The sequence below is a fragment of the Manihot esculenta genome, chromosome 4 (assembly GCF_001659605.2).
Source record: "Manihot esculenta cultivar AM560-2 chromosome 4, M.esculenta_v8, whole genome shotgun sequence".
Lineage (NCBI taxonomy): Eukaryota > Viridiplantae > Streptophyta > Magnoliopsida > Malpighiales > Euphorbiaceae > Manihot > Manihot esculenta.
The window spans coordinates 18,732,016-18,749,289 of record NC_035164.2 but is presented as its reverse complement, the minus strand read 5'-3'; the positions used below and the strand labels follow the sequence as shown (position 1 = coordinate 18,749,289).

Genomic DNA, 17,274 nt, shown 5'->3' with positions numbered 1-17,274 from the left:
TGTGGGTGAATGCTGAATGATCCAATAGTCTCTGAGAAAAGTTCAGGAGCCTTTGACTACGCCTTGGCAGGTATAGAGAAGTCCAGGAGCCTTTGACTACGCCCTGGCAGGTATATAGTAAAGTCCAGGAGCCTTTGACTACGCCCTGGCAATGGTAAGTACAGAGGTGTTATATACACATATATATATGTATAACAGGAAGACCAGGTGCTCGATTCTACGCCCTGGCACGGCAGAGTTACCGGGACTATGTGGTGACAGGTTTACCTTTGATGTGACTTGGCTGTGTTGTGATGCATTCCATGAGATCATATTTTAATGAGATGTTTTACTGGTCTACTCACTGGGCTATAGAGCTCATCCCACTCCCTTAACCCCAGTTTTGCAGGTTCAGTATACAGTATACAGAGGAGATCCACAGAGTAGAAAAAGAGTAAAGAGATTTGTAATAGCTTAGAGTGGACATGTAATATTAAAGAGATGTACCAGTTGTGTATAACGTTAGAAATGTGCTTGACTTAGTGATGTTTGTTATGTACATGATCTGTATATGTATATATGTTTTACTGTATGTGAAAAACCAGGCTTAACAGGTATGAGTTAACCCATCTAGAGCAAGCTCTAGTCAGGGGTACAGAGTACAGAGTACAGAGTACAGAGTACAGAGATAGTGCATGCACAGGTTAAGCCTTGGTTCAGAAAAGAGTTTTTATTTTCACAGAAAATGTATGATCATGTATGAGTGTTACAGGTACACAAAGAGTATAGCAGGCTTGCTACGGGTTCTGGCGGCCTTAAGCCGGCCTGAATCCTAGCGCCGGTGACGGTCCATTTTGGGGTCGTTACAAAGTGGAAGAAAGGACAAAACTAGAAGATGTAGACTGCTAGGAGTGGATCACCAAAAATAATCTGTAATATTAAAAGTATAAGGGATGAGTACAATTTACTCAGCGAGCGAATAAATAAATAACAAAGGGGAAAAATAAAGTTTAGGTATTTAATAGTACCAAATATTTAGCTAAAATATGTCAGTTGAATAAATACAATTTAATTGAATTAATATAAATTAAGCTGAATACAAATTGTTAAGATATCATTGTTAGAATAATGAATCCAAAAATTATAAATGTGATAAATGAAATCCGCATGCACTCATAACATATTCCTTGTAGATAATGCTAGCATCTCAGGTGTGATAAAATAAAATAATGACAGCCTGAAAGCGATGCTGGTATCGTAGGCTCTATGATGACAATATTTGCCCAAGAGCTAATAAAATACTCATCATACACATGTGCAGAACTATCCAGAGGGTGACCACCTGACATACGCCTCAAAGGCTGTGTGTATATCAAGCGTTGTCCCAAAGACAGTATAAATATATACCAAACTGAAAATAAATCACATGTCATCGTGGTGTTATCTGTTCGGTGCATTTACAAAGTGTAATAGCTATTTATTCAGCTGTACTTTAAATTCAATTTTCATTAATTCAAAAAATACGAATTGATTTTATTTGTTCTCATTTTAAATAAATAAAATAACATATATATATATAAATATATTAAGAAAAGTATTAATGTTATATATTTATCCTATCACCTATATTAGGGACAAAATAAACTTAGATCGCAGGAACACTCCTATTATCTATATTGAAAGCTGGGTCCTCCCCTAGAATTAAAAAGAAAAATAATATATCAAGTGATAAACAAATACTCTAAGATGAAAATATAGAACGTGAAATGCGAATTTTAAATAGTATATATATATATACTCTTTAAAGAAAAATTTGATAATATTCTGTCATAACTAGTTCTCCCAAAATTACACAAGCTCAAAAAAAAAAAACACTCAATAAATTATAAATACTATTTGGATCAACTTATGAAAATTATTAATCCAAAAAAATAGAATCTCATTAATTTATCTAACTAAAACTAATCTCTTTTTAATTCTCAAATCACAAAAATCACTATTTAATAATAGAAAAAATAAATTATATCGTAATAATATGAATAAAAGGGATAAAACTCACATATTCAAATATTGTTGCTTCTAGAAGAAATTATTGAATTTATGGTTAGGATATTAGTTTAAATAAAGATCTAACTGAGAATTTTGAAAATTTATAGATTAATTGGATTGAGTTGGAGAAGACTTAGATTAAAAAAGAATTTTTTTTTATAAATAATAGAGCAAAGCTCCATTTTATTCCGGAGCAAGAAGAAAGGGCTCTGGTTTCGGGACCCTTCCTGAAACTAAAGCTCCTAATATTTTATTTTTATTATCTTTTTATTTTTATTTATTATTTTTTTAAATTTTATTTTAATAATAATTTTTTTATATATAAATTTATGAGCTTCCTTTTTTTCTTTTTAATGGACCGGGTATAATAAATCCGCTACAATTTGTCACATAATATTTTTAAAAGCATTTCATCAAACAACACAAATGTATTGAAAAATATGATTCCACCAAGATCTATAGCACAATCCCGATAGAGGCAAACAAAACCTTACACTCTCAACCTGATTCTTGTCCAACATAAAATCCATAAGCACAAACATAAACTCAAAAGGCAATCCTATTACAATTCAATTTTTCCACAAGCATAACTTTGAGAATGTGAAAAATTGAACCCATAGAGATCGACGTTGGGATGTAGGGGTTTAGGAAGCCATTATCATTTTGAATCTCTAAAGTTTGGCTGGTGAATTCCATTATAGCGGTACACTTTGCCAAAATCATTCGGTGTTGGTTCAATGTAGGAATGGAAACTGAGATTGATATCTCTCCTTAGCGATGGTCACGACTTCTAGATATTTTTTATTGTGATTTTCTATTTATTTCTTGAGAAAATTGAAAGAAAGAGGCACAAATGAAAGAGAGAGAAGATGAAGAAGAAGGAGAAGGAAGAGGAGGAGGAGGGACAGCAGCAAGGAAGGCATGAGGCGTTGCATGTGGGAGATTGTAGAGAGAGAAGAAAAAGAAGGAGGAGGAGGACGAAGGATAGTGGCAAGGAAGAGGATAAATAGAAAAACTGAAAGAGAGAGAAATGAATTTTAGAGATTTGAGGGTATATTTGAATTAAATTTTATTCTCTTTCTTTTTACCAGGTCTAAATAGTTGATTAACAGAATATTTTAACATAAAATCCATATGCACAAACATAAACTCATAGGACAACCCTATTATAATTCAATTTCTCCACAAGCATAATTTTGAGGATGTGAAAAATTGGAATCATAAAGATTGACGTGGGGTTGTTGAGGTTTGGGAAGCCATTATCATTTTGAATCTCTGAATTTTGACTAGTGAATTCCATTCTAGCAGTACATTTTGGCCAAAATCAGTCGGTGTTGGTTCAATGTAGGAACACAAATAGAAATTGATATCTCTCCTCAACGATGGTCATGGTTTCTAGTTAGACTTTCTGGTTCAATTTGAATTTTTTTCTATTGTGATTTTATATTTATTTTTTGAAAAAAATTGAGAGAGAGGGACAGATGAAAGAGAGAGAAGACGAAGAAGAAGGAGAAGGAAGAGGAGGAGGGATAGTGTCACGGTTTTAGATTTTAACAATTGCTTGGAACCGTGCGGCACTTGACTTGAACACCTTCAAGTCAAGTCAGCCTTAGGAATCACCCGATAACCTGTGAACAAGATTACTCTGATTAGTCAAGGTTATATAAGCGAATAGTGAAGCCAACAGACGGCATTCTATTAGAAGCCTCACAGTAGGCACAAAAGAAAAGAATTGAACATGAGAATTCATGAACATGCTACTTATTTTATTTCAGGGGCAAAATAGTAATTATACATTATCATCGACGCAATCGTTACAATAATTCTCACCTCCCTTGTAGACAGGGGGGACGATCTACAAGGAGTGAAGGCACAATTGGAATCTCCATAGGCCTACGGTCCTGCTGGTGGCCAACTAGTCACTCCCCCCTAAAGAGCCTTAAGAACAACTTGGCTTGTGATAGGAGGAGACATCAACATGTCTCATATGACACCCCCTCAAAATAAATACATGAAAAGAAATTATAACAAATTGTCTCGGCCCTTATCTTCCTAATAATTTCTACTAATTTATCTCATTATTGTTTTCTAGGAACTCCAATATTAGAAAATTACAGTTTCAGTCCCTGAAAACTCTATGACCCTGACACTCCCCCACTTAAACGGTCGACATCCTCGTCGACTGAGTTTGTTGGGGTTCTTCAATCTTCGAGTCCGACGCTCTTAGGCTTGCTCGCAGTGGGATCTGATCCTAGTCCTAGTTGATTAAATTGTTGGACATCCTTACACCTTTTGTCTGAAATCATTCAGTTCTTGGTATCTCTGTGAACTGCTAGTTCTTTATGATGATGAAACTACGAAAGCTCTATCTTCTGGTGGTAAATGTTTTGTCCTTGATTCCTTAGTCTACTGCAAATGGTGTGAGAAATTGTTACTTTACTCCTCTGCACGAACTTATTGCTTGAACTCATTGATCACTGATTCTTTTCTCCTAAACATGTCTCGCCAGTACTTGTCTTTAATTGTCAACCTTACTCTTCGCCTCAAAAGCACTATCCCATCATGCAATAAATCTATCAACCTGCATACACTCATACCACACGACATCGTGATTAACCTGTAATAGTCTTATAAGAAAGATTAGTACTAACCACGTCAGATTTAAATACGAATTAGTATAGCAAGTCATCTAGAGTACAACCCATTACAAATCAATATGTGTGCCAACAGCACTTGACCACTAAGACTTGAACTGCCTTTACCCATCCCTTTGATATAACACCACGTTATTCCACTTGTAGCAAAGCTCGGCGAATACTCCTAAGAATTCGTTGTCCCCATTATCAAAAGAGACACTCTCTTTCTCTTTTATACATCTTGCGGTCCTCCCCTTCATAAGCTCTGGTATTATGCTCACTTTATCTCCTTTTCCTCTCCCTAAGAATGTAGTTTATACAAATTCCCACAAAACGACACACATTACACACAAAATAACCACGACCACTGAAAAGTGCCTTTTTCTTGTTGAACCCTATGAGCCGCAGAAATCTACTCAAAACAACTATTAAGATTGACTATACATGAAACAATTAATATCATCATTATGATTCGACACTAAGAATTACTAGAAGATACTCCCTTTATTATACCGCTTTCATCATAGCTTCCAACATTGACTCGCCTCCCCAACTTGCCTCAAGCAACTTGTGCTTCTCGACCTATCTCGGTCCTCCTCCACGTTGATCCACTTGTGAGAACTTTTGTTTGGTCATTAGGTCACTTTCCTGCTCAACAACAAAGGTAGGACTAAATTTATCCTTTTAATTACACATTATTTTCCAATCCCTTTTAAGGAAGCTATACCTTATTTGTTCACAATATCTGTTAGCACCAACTTGTCAAGTCCCATTTTATAAGGAACCTGACTCAATAATACACAAAATAACTTAGAATAAATGAATAACTAAATAAAGTAAGATAAATAATGATATCAGGAAACACAAAAACATTATACTCATCGATTGTGAGAGGGTTCCTCTCGTTAAATTTCCTTCTCTCGTACTGAATTATCATTAAGGATCTCAATATCTCATCATTACCTTGAGCGCCACACTCCTTTGACTAATTCAATGGTTCTCACTTTTGTCAGTTTTCGCTTATCCTCCTTTTTGTCGTAGGATGAGTGAATTATTTGCTTTCACAACACTGTTGCTCCCAACAACATTTGATACAACTCTCGTCCAATGTTACCCTACATTTGTAACGACCCGGAAACCGGACCGCTACCGGCGCTAGGATCCAGATCGGCTTAAGGCCGCCGGGACCCGTAGCAAGCCAAACATACCTTCTATCACCTGGTCAAATCCCATACATGATCAAAACTTTTAAATAAAAACTGTAACATATGATGTATAAACCGAGCTTGACCTGTATGCGACACTGGAAACATAAAGAACCCCCTGCTAGAGCCCTCATCAAAACTCTAGCTGGGTCAACATAACATACATCAAGCTGGGATCTCATCCAAAGAACTAAAACCTAACCTGCGCATGCATCAGACCACAAACATAAGACCTCCACTAGAGTCCTCATCAAATACTCTAGCGTGGTAAACAACACATGCCACAAGTTCAGTTCAAACACATGCCACAAGTTCAGTTCAAACACAACTCAACATTTAACCATAACATATATCATGTACTAAACAGGGACTAACCAAGTTTTAGGGCCAAGCACAGCACTAGTCCATAAACATAACTCTACTTTACGTTACATTACATTACATTATCTTAAAATTCATTATATCAATTTACAATACATGTCCACCCTAACGTACTAATCTATTACATATGCACAACCTTAACTCTTGAGACTTCCCGATCGACCTCCTACCTGCAACACTGGGGTTAGGGGAGAGGGGTGAGCTGAAAAGCCCAGTGAGTAGAAACAGAAAAGCAGTTCATTAATTATATGCTTTTATGAAATGCGTCACAGCACAAACATTTCACATAACGGATGGACATGACCACCAAAACTCCCTCTATCTATAACATATCATGGTGCCCGGCCCTTCGGGCTCCTGAGGACTTCATTATGCCCGGCCCTTCGGGCTCCTCAGGACTTCATTAACATAACATATCTAGGGCTATTGGGGTCGCCTTGGTCCATCCACATCAACAGTAAATAATGCAATGCGTCATATTCGTGTAACTAGTGCGATCAACTTATTACATATAATCATGATGCATGAACATGCTTTAGGCATTTGATTTCGTAAAATAAAAGATTAAGTTTAGTTCTACTCACCTCTGGCAGACGCTGAACTGACTCTGCAACGGCTAACACTGCTGGCCTCCTCTGTCTCTCGGGTCCAATCCTACATAGGTGGACTCGAATGAGGTGCCAAACACACTCTAAACAACTCATAAGCAACTCCTCAAAAACCCCCTAAAACATCATGACAGTCGGTTGTCGAGGCCGGTCAAAAATAACCCTTTTGGTTACCAACAATTTAATAACTTGTAGACAGTGGCAAAGGGATCGTATCCACAGGGAATCAATACTATTTATTCTTCTTATCAAGACCAAGTAAATAAAGAGACAATAAAAGTAAAATTGGGGGTTTTGAAGATTTGATGTCTAAACTAGAATTGAAAGCAAGCAAGTAAAGCAAGTAATAAAGTAAAGAGAAATCAATAATGAGAAAAGCCTAGTTGAAGAATTGGATCCACTTTAGTTGTTGGGATTGATCATTGACACAAAAGATTCTTTTATTAGGTTCAATAAATTAGTTTAGGAGGTGGAAGAAGCTTCTCACCAACCAAATCCCTCCTTAAGCTTAGATCAATTAGGGAACGTCCTCTAATCAATCACTAATCAACAAATTGCCAAGGAACGTCCTTGGGCCATAGGCAACAAACAATTGTTGATTGCATTAAGAGAAAGAGAGACCTAATTCTAGCTACCCATTAGCATGGTGATATTGCTAGATTATGCAATTTCTTGGTTTTTTACACCAAGTGTTCTTGTGTGTGAACAATTCCAGCAATTACGGACTAAGAATTATCCAAACAAACAGTTTTATAACTTTGCAATCAATAATCAATAGGCCAATTTGATTAAGATAACAAGGCAACAATTAATTAAGCACAAAATTGCATAAATATTGATTAATAAAAGATTAACACAAAGGTTCAGATCTCACAATCCATGAACAACCAAAGTTTCACCTTATTCTTCAACTAGCAAAAGGGTTTCAGCCACTCATGGCTGAAACTAACATAAAAGAAAAGAAAGAAAACAAGAAAAAGGAAGAAGAAGGGCTGGCGCAAGGGCGCAGCTGCTGGTGCAGCTTCTGCCGTAGGTGTCTTGATCCAAGGATAGTCCCCCGAATTCCAGGATGTCTTCTTTGCTGGTTTGCATGCCTTTTTATAGGTGAAGAGGCTGCCCTAATTTTCCTTTTTAGTTTGGGACTCTTTTTCCTATTTAGTCTTGAATTCTTGGAGGGCATTCTTGTCTTTTTATTTCTTGGCTTCCTGAATATGTAGGAGAGTGTGCTGAGGTGTAAATAGGTGTTTCTGAGCTGTCCCACGTGTTTGGAGTGCGTGGGGATTCGTGTTGACTTGGTCAGCAAGTTTGACAGATTCTGCTGGTTTTTTGCCTGCTGGTGCTGTTTGCCCGACGTTGTTTGGGCAAACAGTCTGTCTGGGATCACTGTTGGCTGCATATGCTCTGTTTCTGACTTTCTTTGCTGTTTGCCCAGTGCTGTTTGGGCAAACAGTCTGAACAGCATACTTTATCACTTTTTCCTCTTTATCTCAGCTTCTCCTTGGCTTGGGCAATCAAGTTGGGCAAACCATGCTTATTCTCTTTTGCTGTCTTTTGGGCAGAATTAAGGCCATTTTAGCCAAATTACCATTTTGCTCCATTTCCTACAAAATAAGACAAAAACCACAAAGTTAGGTAGAAAATGTGTAAATTGACATAAATATAAACATAGAAAATGGGTCTAATTTTGGCTCTATCACATCACCAAAGCATGCATAGAAAACAACCAAGAAAAGGCTGGACAGGGCACTTTCGGCGGCACCTTCGGCGGCCGAAAGTCCCCCTCCAGAGACGAAAGTCAGGCACTTTCGGCGGCCGAACCTTCCTTCGGCGGCCGAAAGTCTGCTTTCAAGCCAAAACTCAACTTTCGGAGGCAAGGTTAGGCGGCCAAACCATGCATTCACAGGCAGGTTCAGCGGCCGAAACTACCTTCGGCGGCCGAACCTGAGTTCATCCAGAACTCAGCCTCTTATGCATACAAGCCACCTAAACCTTCCAAACACCCCAAAACAAGCACCCAACCTCTTAAAAATATGCATAAACCCTTAACCATGCACAAAGGAGCTTAAACAAACTTAAACTCCAACAAAGAATATCATAGAGCACACATAAAGAGCTTATGACCCACATAAGCCAAAACCATCAAAATTACTCAAAACCTCACTTGCTCTTTCCCAATCATGCATACACTCTCCCACATGCATAAACTAGCTTAAACCTTCAACATAACCTCACATAAACATACATAAACAGGTATAAGCATACATTGGGCATAAAACCCACATAAACCTAAACATGCATATCTACCCATACACAACCATTAAAACATCACTAAACTTACTTAAAACTTCATTAAAACACAAGGAAAGCAAGGATCTACACTTACCTCTTGAAGATCGAGGGGTGGTGCGATCTCTAACTCGGAGGTGTGGAGGATCTAGGCTCCAAAAGCCTCCAAGCTCCCAAAACTCCTATTTAAGCTTCAAAACTTCAAAACAAGGGTAGAACTCATGAAAAACTTGAGGGATGGGTAGAGAAAGCATGAAAACGACCAAAGGAGTACAAAAACTCACCTGAGCTCGAGAATGGGGAGAAAACTCGCCCATTTCCGATCTGAGGGCTCTTTATAGGTGGCCTGGTCAAAGACCTTCGGCAGCCTAATGTGCCCTCTAAACTCATGCATGTTCGGCAGCCGAACTTAAGGTTCGGCGGCCGAACCTTGGTTTGTTTAAACAAAGCTTTCGGAGGCCAAAAGCACTCCTGAAACCTTCCCATGTTCGGCGGCCGAACTTCACTTTCGGCAGCCGAACCTGGCAAATGCCTCCTTGGTCTTTTCTTTTCAAAACTCAATTCTTTTCCATTTAAAACTATAAAATCATGTGAAAACATTTTAGAAACACATTTTACCCCTCTAGAAGACTTTGGCATCTTCAGAATTCTAGATTCCAATGGAGATTCCGCCGGAAGGTAGGGATTCCGATACCGGAATCTAGCCGGGTATTACAACATTCCTCTTGGTTGTCCTATCAAAACGTTTACTTACCTCAAAGAGAATGAACATGTGCTCGACAATCATAGTTGGTTGGCACTTATCATACATTGTTTCCTACTCTTGTAATTGTTATTTTCTTTTTATCCCCTCTGGACTCCAATCTATTCCACTTTTTGACTAATTTTCATCATTGCAAAACTTAGTATTGGTTTTTTTTTCCATTTTTTTCTCTTTTTAGGGTACGCCCTTCCTATTTTGATGCTCGTTTTCTGTATCCTTGTAAAGGATATGTTTTGAGAGATGAGACAACTACTACCTTTGATCTATCACCATCTCATCCCTACCAGTGTTTCATATGGATCTCTCAAAACTTTTCCTTCTGCACTAACAACGCTGCACAACATAACAAGAGTTATAGGAGCAATAGCTTGCTCACTAGTTATGCACCAGGATCAAGTAATTTATAAAAGAATATCATAACAGTTGATAACTACTGTACTCATTTCTCATAATTACCATATTTATTTATTTATTTTGTTCCACTTATGCACAGATAGACAATACTTCAATGAATGCTACTTTTTGTTGAGTTTACTCTTGCACCCCCTCTTGCTGGATATCCACTAGTTTCTTCTTCACTACTCTCGATTACCTCTCCTTCTATCGAAGAACAATTATTGGTTGAAACAGAGATAACTTATGTCATTTTGGGAGATGCCACATCTATTAACGTCTCGGGTTCGCTACAAAGAGAAATTGTGAAGTCCATCTTGCTTTTCGATGTCCTTGATTAAGCGAGTTTGTCACAGGACATGCTCACCTTAATCCCTGCACTCAAGTTGTCTGCTTTATCTTTATTTCCTCATATCATCCACTTCAGTTTTAGTCCTGATTCTAACAATTGTGTAAACAGTCCATGAATCTTGTATCTGTGCCCGCTTTGTAGCATCAACTCCAATATATCTGACACTGGGCAACGATATGTTGTTTTATCCTAGCTCCGATTCTCATTTCTTCTCTTAGAATCCTTGAGGAGATTTTAAAGATCTCTTCCACCATCCCATGTCCCTTATCTGACACAACACTTGTACAACATTTCCATCATGCTTGATCCCTTCACGCAACAACACTACCTTAGGTGGGGAGGAATAAGAAAGTGGAAACAACCTAGAGTTGACAACTTTAGAATTTATACCTTATGTTCCCTCCTCCCTTACTCACCAAGTCCTTCGAGACCTTCGAAGCATTTTCGCAAAAGCAATTTGTAGAATAATATGGCTTTCTTCATAGAGAACCCTTCATACTACTTAGTTACGCCACTTATATGTCATCTTGTTTACAACATTTTAGACCGCTCCCCCACTTACTGCTTTAGCCCATCTTCTTAGGCGGCTATTAATCAGATACCGGAGTTGAACATCTCTTCAACTCCTTGGTAATAGAATCAAATCAACCTTGGTCACCCTTTTCTCTACCCCATATTCCTCCAAGTTTTGACCTTATTCAAGAAGGTTTTAAGCTCAGTCATGTCTCTTGAATTAGTTGTCACAATCCGCTTACTCTATTAAAATCAAGTGCCACATTCTTTTGTGTCAGCCACCGATGCTGAACAGTTTCTTTATGTACTTTCCTTATGAACACCTTGTTGGAGTTTACCAATTCTCTTGAATAACAAATGTTACATTCTTGTAGTAAAATTGAAGCTTACCATTTCATATCCCTTTTCTCATGTGTAGTGTGAACACCCTCTATCCATAGGACTTTACACTTTCATTTTTTGAATAAATTTAACTTTATAGTTTGATCACATAAATGTTGTTCTTTATATATCTGCACAGTCACAATTCCCAATAATATTAATAAAGAAGTTCATATTAAAGAGAAATTATTTACCTCCATTCCATGACAAGGATTGAGGTTTTGGGATTCCACCCTTGCCTACTTCATAGGCATTAGCTCGTAATTCACGCCATTGATAAGTGTTCCTCTAGTTCACTTCTGAAGTATTGCTCATAGTCTTTCCTATATCATATTTAATATTCTTGCAGCATTCTGACAAGTAAAAAAAATACATGAGAGGCCTCTGCCTCAATTTTATCTTAGGAGGCCTCTTTCCTCAATTATGTCTCAGGAGGCCTCTTGCCTCAATTATGTCTCAGGAGGCCTCTTGCCTCAATTTTGAGTGGAATAGTCTCGGGATTCTCAGATGGCCTCAAGCTCTATTGGCTCATCCTCTCCCTTATCACTATACCCTGAGGTCATTACTCTCTCTCCAAGGGCCACTAAAAGGGAGTATGTAGCACCTAGTCATTACCCTCTCTCCATAAGACATTTCCAATGGAGTGTGCAGTACTAGGTCATTACCTCTCTCCCAATGGTGTCCCTAGTGGAGCGTGTAGCACCTCCAGTTAATATGGTCAATCTAGCCCGAAGGCTCAAGCTTTTGTCTTCCTTGCCTCACAACGTGCTACTACTCCTCGTAACTTCATAATTGGGAGGTCACTGCCTCCCCCTTTCATCACTTTACACTCACGATCACCCCACCAGGTGTCATTCGCATGAAAGAGGTTTTGGGTGGCCTCAATCTCCCGACAATTTGGCTATCATAGCCAACAACGTTCATTTTTCCCTCTATAGTACCTCAAGGCACTTCTAACCAGAATCAATCTCCAACGCCTTCCCCTCTTAGGTGGCATAGACATCCAACCAGACAGCACGATTCTCACCCTTCTTTCAAGGGCCTTTGTGCATGTGCCAACCTTCGTCATTCCTTTATATTGCTTGTAGATCTTTATGGCTCTGATACCAATTGTCACGGTTTTAGATTTTAGCAATCGCCTGGAACCGTGCGGCACTTGACTTGAACACCTTCAAGCTAAGTCAGCCTTAAGAATCACCCGATAACCTATGAACAAGATTACTCTGATTAGTCAAGGTTATATACGCGAATAGCGAAGCCAACAGGCGGCATTCCATTAGAAGCCTCACAGTAGGCACAAAAGAAAAGAATTGAACATGAGAATTCATGAACAGGCTATTTATTTTATTTCAGGGGCAAAATAGTAATTATACATTATCATCGACGCAATCGTTACAATAATTCTCACTTCCCTTGTAGACAGGGGGGACGGTCTACAAGGAGTGAAGGCACACTTGGAATCTCCGTAGGCCTATGGTAGCCAACTGGGCCCAGCCCCTGCTGGTGGCCAACTAGTCACCCCCCTTAAAGAGCCTTAGGAACAACTTGGCTTGTGGTAGGAGGAGACATCAACATGTCTCATATGACACCCCCCCCCCCAAAATAAATACATGGAAAGGAATTACAACAAATTGTCTCGGCCTTTATCTTCCTAATAATTTCTACTAATTTATCACATTATTGTTTCCTAGGAACTCTAATGTTGGAAAATTACAGCTTTGGTCCCTGAAAACTTTATGACCCTGACACTCCCCCACTTAAACGGTCGACGTCCTCGTCGACTGAGTTTGTTGAAAAATTACAGTTTCGGTCCCTGAAAACTCTATGATCCTGATAGATAGCGACAAGGACGGCATTGGACGTTGCATGTGGGAAATTGTAGAGAGAAAAAATAAAATATGCGAAAGAAGAAGATAATGACAAGGAAGGCATCGGACGTTGCATGAGGGGAAATTGTAGAGAGAGAAAATGAAATATGCGAAGAAGAAGGATAACGACAAGGAAGGTATCAAGAGTTGCAAGTGAGAGGAAATGGAATATGTGAAAGAAGAAGAGGAGGGGATGGAGCAAAGAGTGCATCGGGCATAAATATGTGAAAGAAGAGGAGGAGGAGGAGGAGATGGGAGCAAAGAGTGCATCAGTAATTTCATATCATAGAGACGATAAATGGAATATGTGAAAGAGAGAGAAATAAATTTTAGAGATTTGAGGGTTGACTAACATATTATTTTAACAAAAAGGCTCCTAATTTAGACGAAATAAATACTTAAAAATCAAAGTGTTCGATAATAAAAATAGAGGAATAGATCCATTAATGTTATACCTCAAATACTAAACAATAATTTTTCCTTTATATAATAGCATTCATTCTTTTAAGTTGGTTGCAATCATTGTTAGACTATGAAATTAATTTTGACCAAAGCCAATTTAATATACCTGGCATGAGAAGTGTCTTTTTTCTTGATTTTTTTGAAATCACAACTAATACTATATCACTTAAGAGCTAACCATAACTAACCCTCTCCTAACTAAACACACTTAACCCTCTAAAATCCCTAATTTGAGAAAGCTAAATCCCTAACCCACTTAAACCCTCAAAAGCTTATTCTCGACAGTCATAAACGCACATAGGTGGTATAGAGATCTGAGCGAAGAATTTGTCACCAGGTAGATATTCCTCTGCAAAGACTAAATTATCCTTCACTTGACTTCTTTAGCTCTAGCCTCATCCAACCCATTAAAGAATTCACGTTCATTGACTGGAACTCGACCTTAGAGCAAAAACTAGACCTAAAAGAAGAGTGAACTAAATGTAGATCCACACTTTTTACCTCTGCAACAACACATCCACAAAATCTGGTTCATTGTGCTCCAAATTGATTTTGCTGCTCTTGTTGCTTTTGTTACTCTCATTTGAGAGAAAACAGGCCAAGCCAAGATCCTAAACCACATTTCTTAAAAAGGTTCTAAGCTTGAGCTCTTATGCTATTTGGAGGCTCATTTGTGTGTATACAACTGCCTTGAAATAAAACCATTTTTGAAAGCAGATCTCAATGATGTGGTACTAATTGTGATTAGAAAAACAAAGAAAATATCACCTGTCAAACTAAGTCTACTTTTATGGTCTGAAGAATGTGTTTTCTTATACAAAATTAAAATGTTTGACTAATTGTAATTAAACACAAAGTATTACACTTTTACATTCAACCAGCCTAAATTTAAAACTGTTATATAAAACCAGGAAACGTCTTCTAACGGAATTAAGCTTTCAAAGTAACGTCATTTCACCATAATACCGGAAGGCTACCCTTCAAACAGATTTTCATCTGCGACTTGCAAAGAAATAAATAAATTAAAAAGCGGTGTGTGTGTGGGGGTTGGGGGGGAAGGGGAAGTCTCCGTCAAGCGTGCTAGAGAAAAAGAAACTTGTATCAAATGATTCCATGATGGCTTGCACAATATCTCAATGCAAGATGAATGTGTACAGTCAATATTACAAGTCACGAAATGCACATCAGGCCCTATGAAATTAGTTCAATGAGGAAATAAGAACAGACCATATATATGTGAATCAACAAAATCCGAGTATATGATAATCAGATAGATTAATCAAGAACAATCTATGCAAACTTCAAAAATCAGGTTCCGCTAGGATCTCACCCTCTAATTCTAATTTGAACCCTTTTCTTTGCCTTCACCACCCACAGCATCAGTCACCAGAGACATTGGTCTTTCATCAATCACTTCATCAATAATCCCAAAGTCCTTCGCCTCTTCTGGGGTCATAAAATAATCTCTGTCCATATTCTGCTGAATTACATCTATTGACTGCCCTGTATGCTTTGAGTAGAGTTGATTGAGTGAATCCCAAACTCGAACTATCTGCTTGGTGTGAATGCTCATGTCCTTTGCCTGTCCACTGTACCCACCTGATGGCTGGTGAATCATAATAGTAGCATTAGGAAGTGCCTTCCTCTCACCCTTGGTGCCTGCAGCCAAAAGGAGAGAAGCCATAGATGCAGCTTGACCTAAACAGATGGTATTGATCGGAGATCTTATATACTGCATTGTATCATAAATAGCAAGACCTACATAAAACACCACAAAAAAATCAACATTTAAATAGCTCAGAGAATTATATATCTCAAACTTTAAATGCTTAAGCTGATTAGTTGAGCTAAAATAAATTTAGGACTAGACATTCGCATACAATATCCCACTGCTTGATCATCCAGTATCATATGACAAGAAGTATTATAAAAAAGCAGCAAAAGAATTTGTAAAAGTTTCATGGCATTTCAGGGATTCATCACCCTTGAGTAACAGTTGCCCATCTGAGTTCAAAATTAGATAATACTTTTATCAGATGAACAACACTTATTTTAAATTGCGAATCCAAGCTTAAACAAAAATCATAAAACTTGAGAAAACAGTGATACGCACATGATGAAGTCAATAGCATCCGCGGTGTGCCAAAACCAACGGACTGTTTTTCATCGCGCACTTCGAATTAAAATTTTGTAAAATTGTTCGATAAGGCACTATTTCCACTCAAACTATACCTTCTGCCTGTTCTCCAAGCTCTCCTTCCTATCTTTCTTTTTTTTCTCTTTCTTTTTTTTTCTTCCTCCAATCTATTCTAATTTCTGATGAACTTTGCAAAATGTGTCTCTACTGCTAAGTGGTTGGAAAGAATATTATCAAACGTTACAATCCTTTTTTTTATTTAGCACTATTAAGCGAACAAAGAACATCTAAATCCAAAGAATCAGCTGCAATAATTAAATGTTTCTATGTCCATCCATGAAATCGGAAACGCTAAATGATAAGATGTAGTAAGCCACACACCCACAAACATTACAATAAGATAAGCCAAGCAGAGTGACATCAACTGGAAGATTTCAAGTCACCCATATAATTAACCATAGAAAACTAAAAACAAAAACAATAGAAACAAGGCTTTGTGGTTACTGAACCAGCAGTGACTTGGCCGCCAGGGGAATTGAGGTACATGTGGATTGGCTTGGAAGGGTTCTCGGACTCGAGAAAGAGAAGCTGAGCAACCACGACATGGGCCGTGTCGTCATTGATTGGACCATTGATGCAAACAATTCGCTCCTTTAGAAGCCTCGAGAATATATCGTAAGCTCTTTCTCCTCGAGATGAGTGCTCTATCACCATTGGAATCAGACTGTAAGCGCGAGTGCCACTGATCGACGGATTCGACGACAGGGGAATTCTGCCCCTAATGGCGGTAGTGGCAAAGAATTTGGCATTAGAGATGAGGCTCCTCATGGCGACGGCGGCGGAGGCAGCGGATTTGAGAGCAGACAGTCGGAGTTTAGAGAAGAGGGAGAAGGTGTCGAGTTGGGAGGGCTTCTGTGGATTAAGGGTTTAAGTTCGATGGGGTTTTGACTGAGATTGGGACGGGGTTTATCCGTACAAATTTGTGTTTGAGTATATGCAAAGCAAAAACTCGAGCACTCCGGTTCAAAAAACCATCAACTTTCCGTATTTGAAAAATATAAATAAAAAAAAAAACACAAAATCACTTTTTTTTTAATGTGAATAAAAAATTAAAAAAATAAAATTTCAGGATTCTCATATTTATCACTTGCCACCAAAGTATATATCCGATGACACACAAAAATCACATTATCTCTATATTTCTCCGATGATTATGACATTTCAATAGTATATATAATTTCATAGTTTAAAGAGTTATTTG

The 17,274-nt window shown here is 38.1% G+C and overlaps 1 protein-coding gene across 2 annotated transcripts; it reads right to left on the bottom strand.

Moving 5' to 3' along the window:
- Positions 1-14,957: 14,957 nt before the first annotated feature.
- On the bottom strand, positions 14,958-17,044 carry LOC110613080 (ATP-dependent Clp protease proteolytic subunit 2, mitochondrial). 2 transcript variants are annotated; one of them, XM_021754013.2, is made up of 2 exons: positions 16,523-17,044; positions 14,958-15,535 (listed from the first exon to the last, which is right to left on the bottom strand). In XM_021754013.2, exons 1-2 carry the CDS (start codon positions 16,839-16,841, stop codon positions 15,216-15,218), a joined length of 639 nt encoding a protein of 212 aa, XP_021609705.1. In that variant the 5' UTR covers positions 16,842-17,044; the 3' UTR covers positions 14,958-15,215. The 2 variants fall into 2 exon arrangements, with proteins under 2 accessions (XP_021609705.1, XP_021609703.1); XM_021754011.2 differs by having other exon boundaries at positions 14,958-15,634; positions 16,523-17,040.
- Positions 17,045-17,274: the final 230 nt, after the last annotated feature.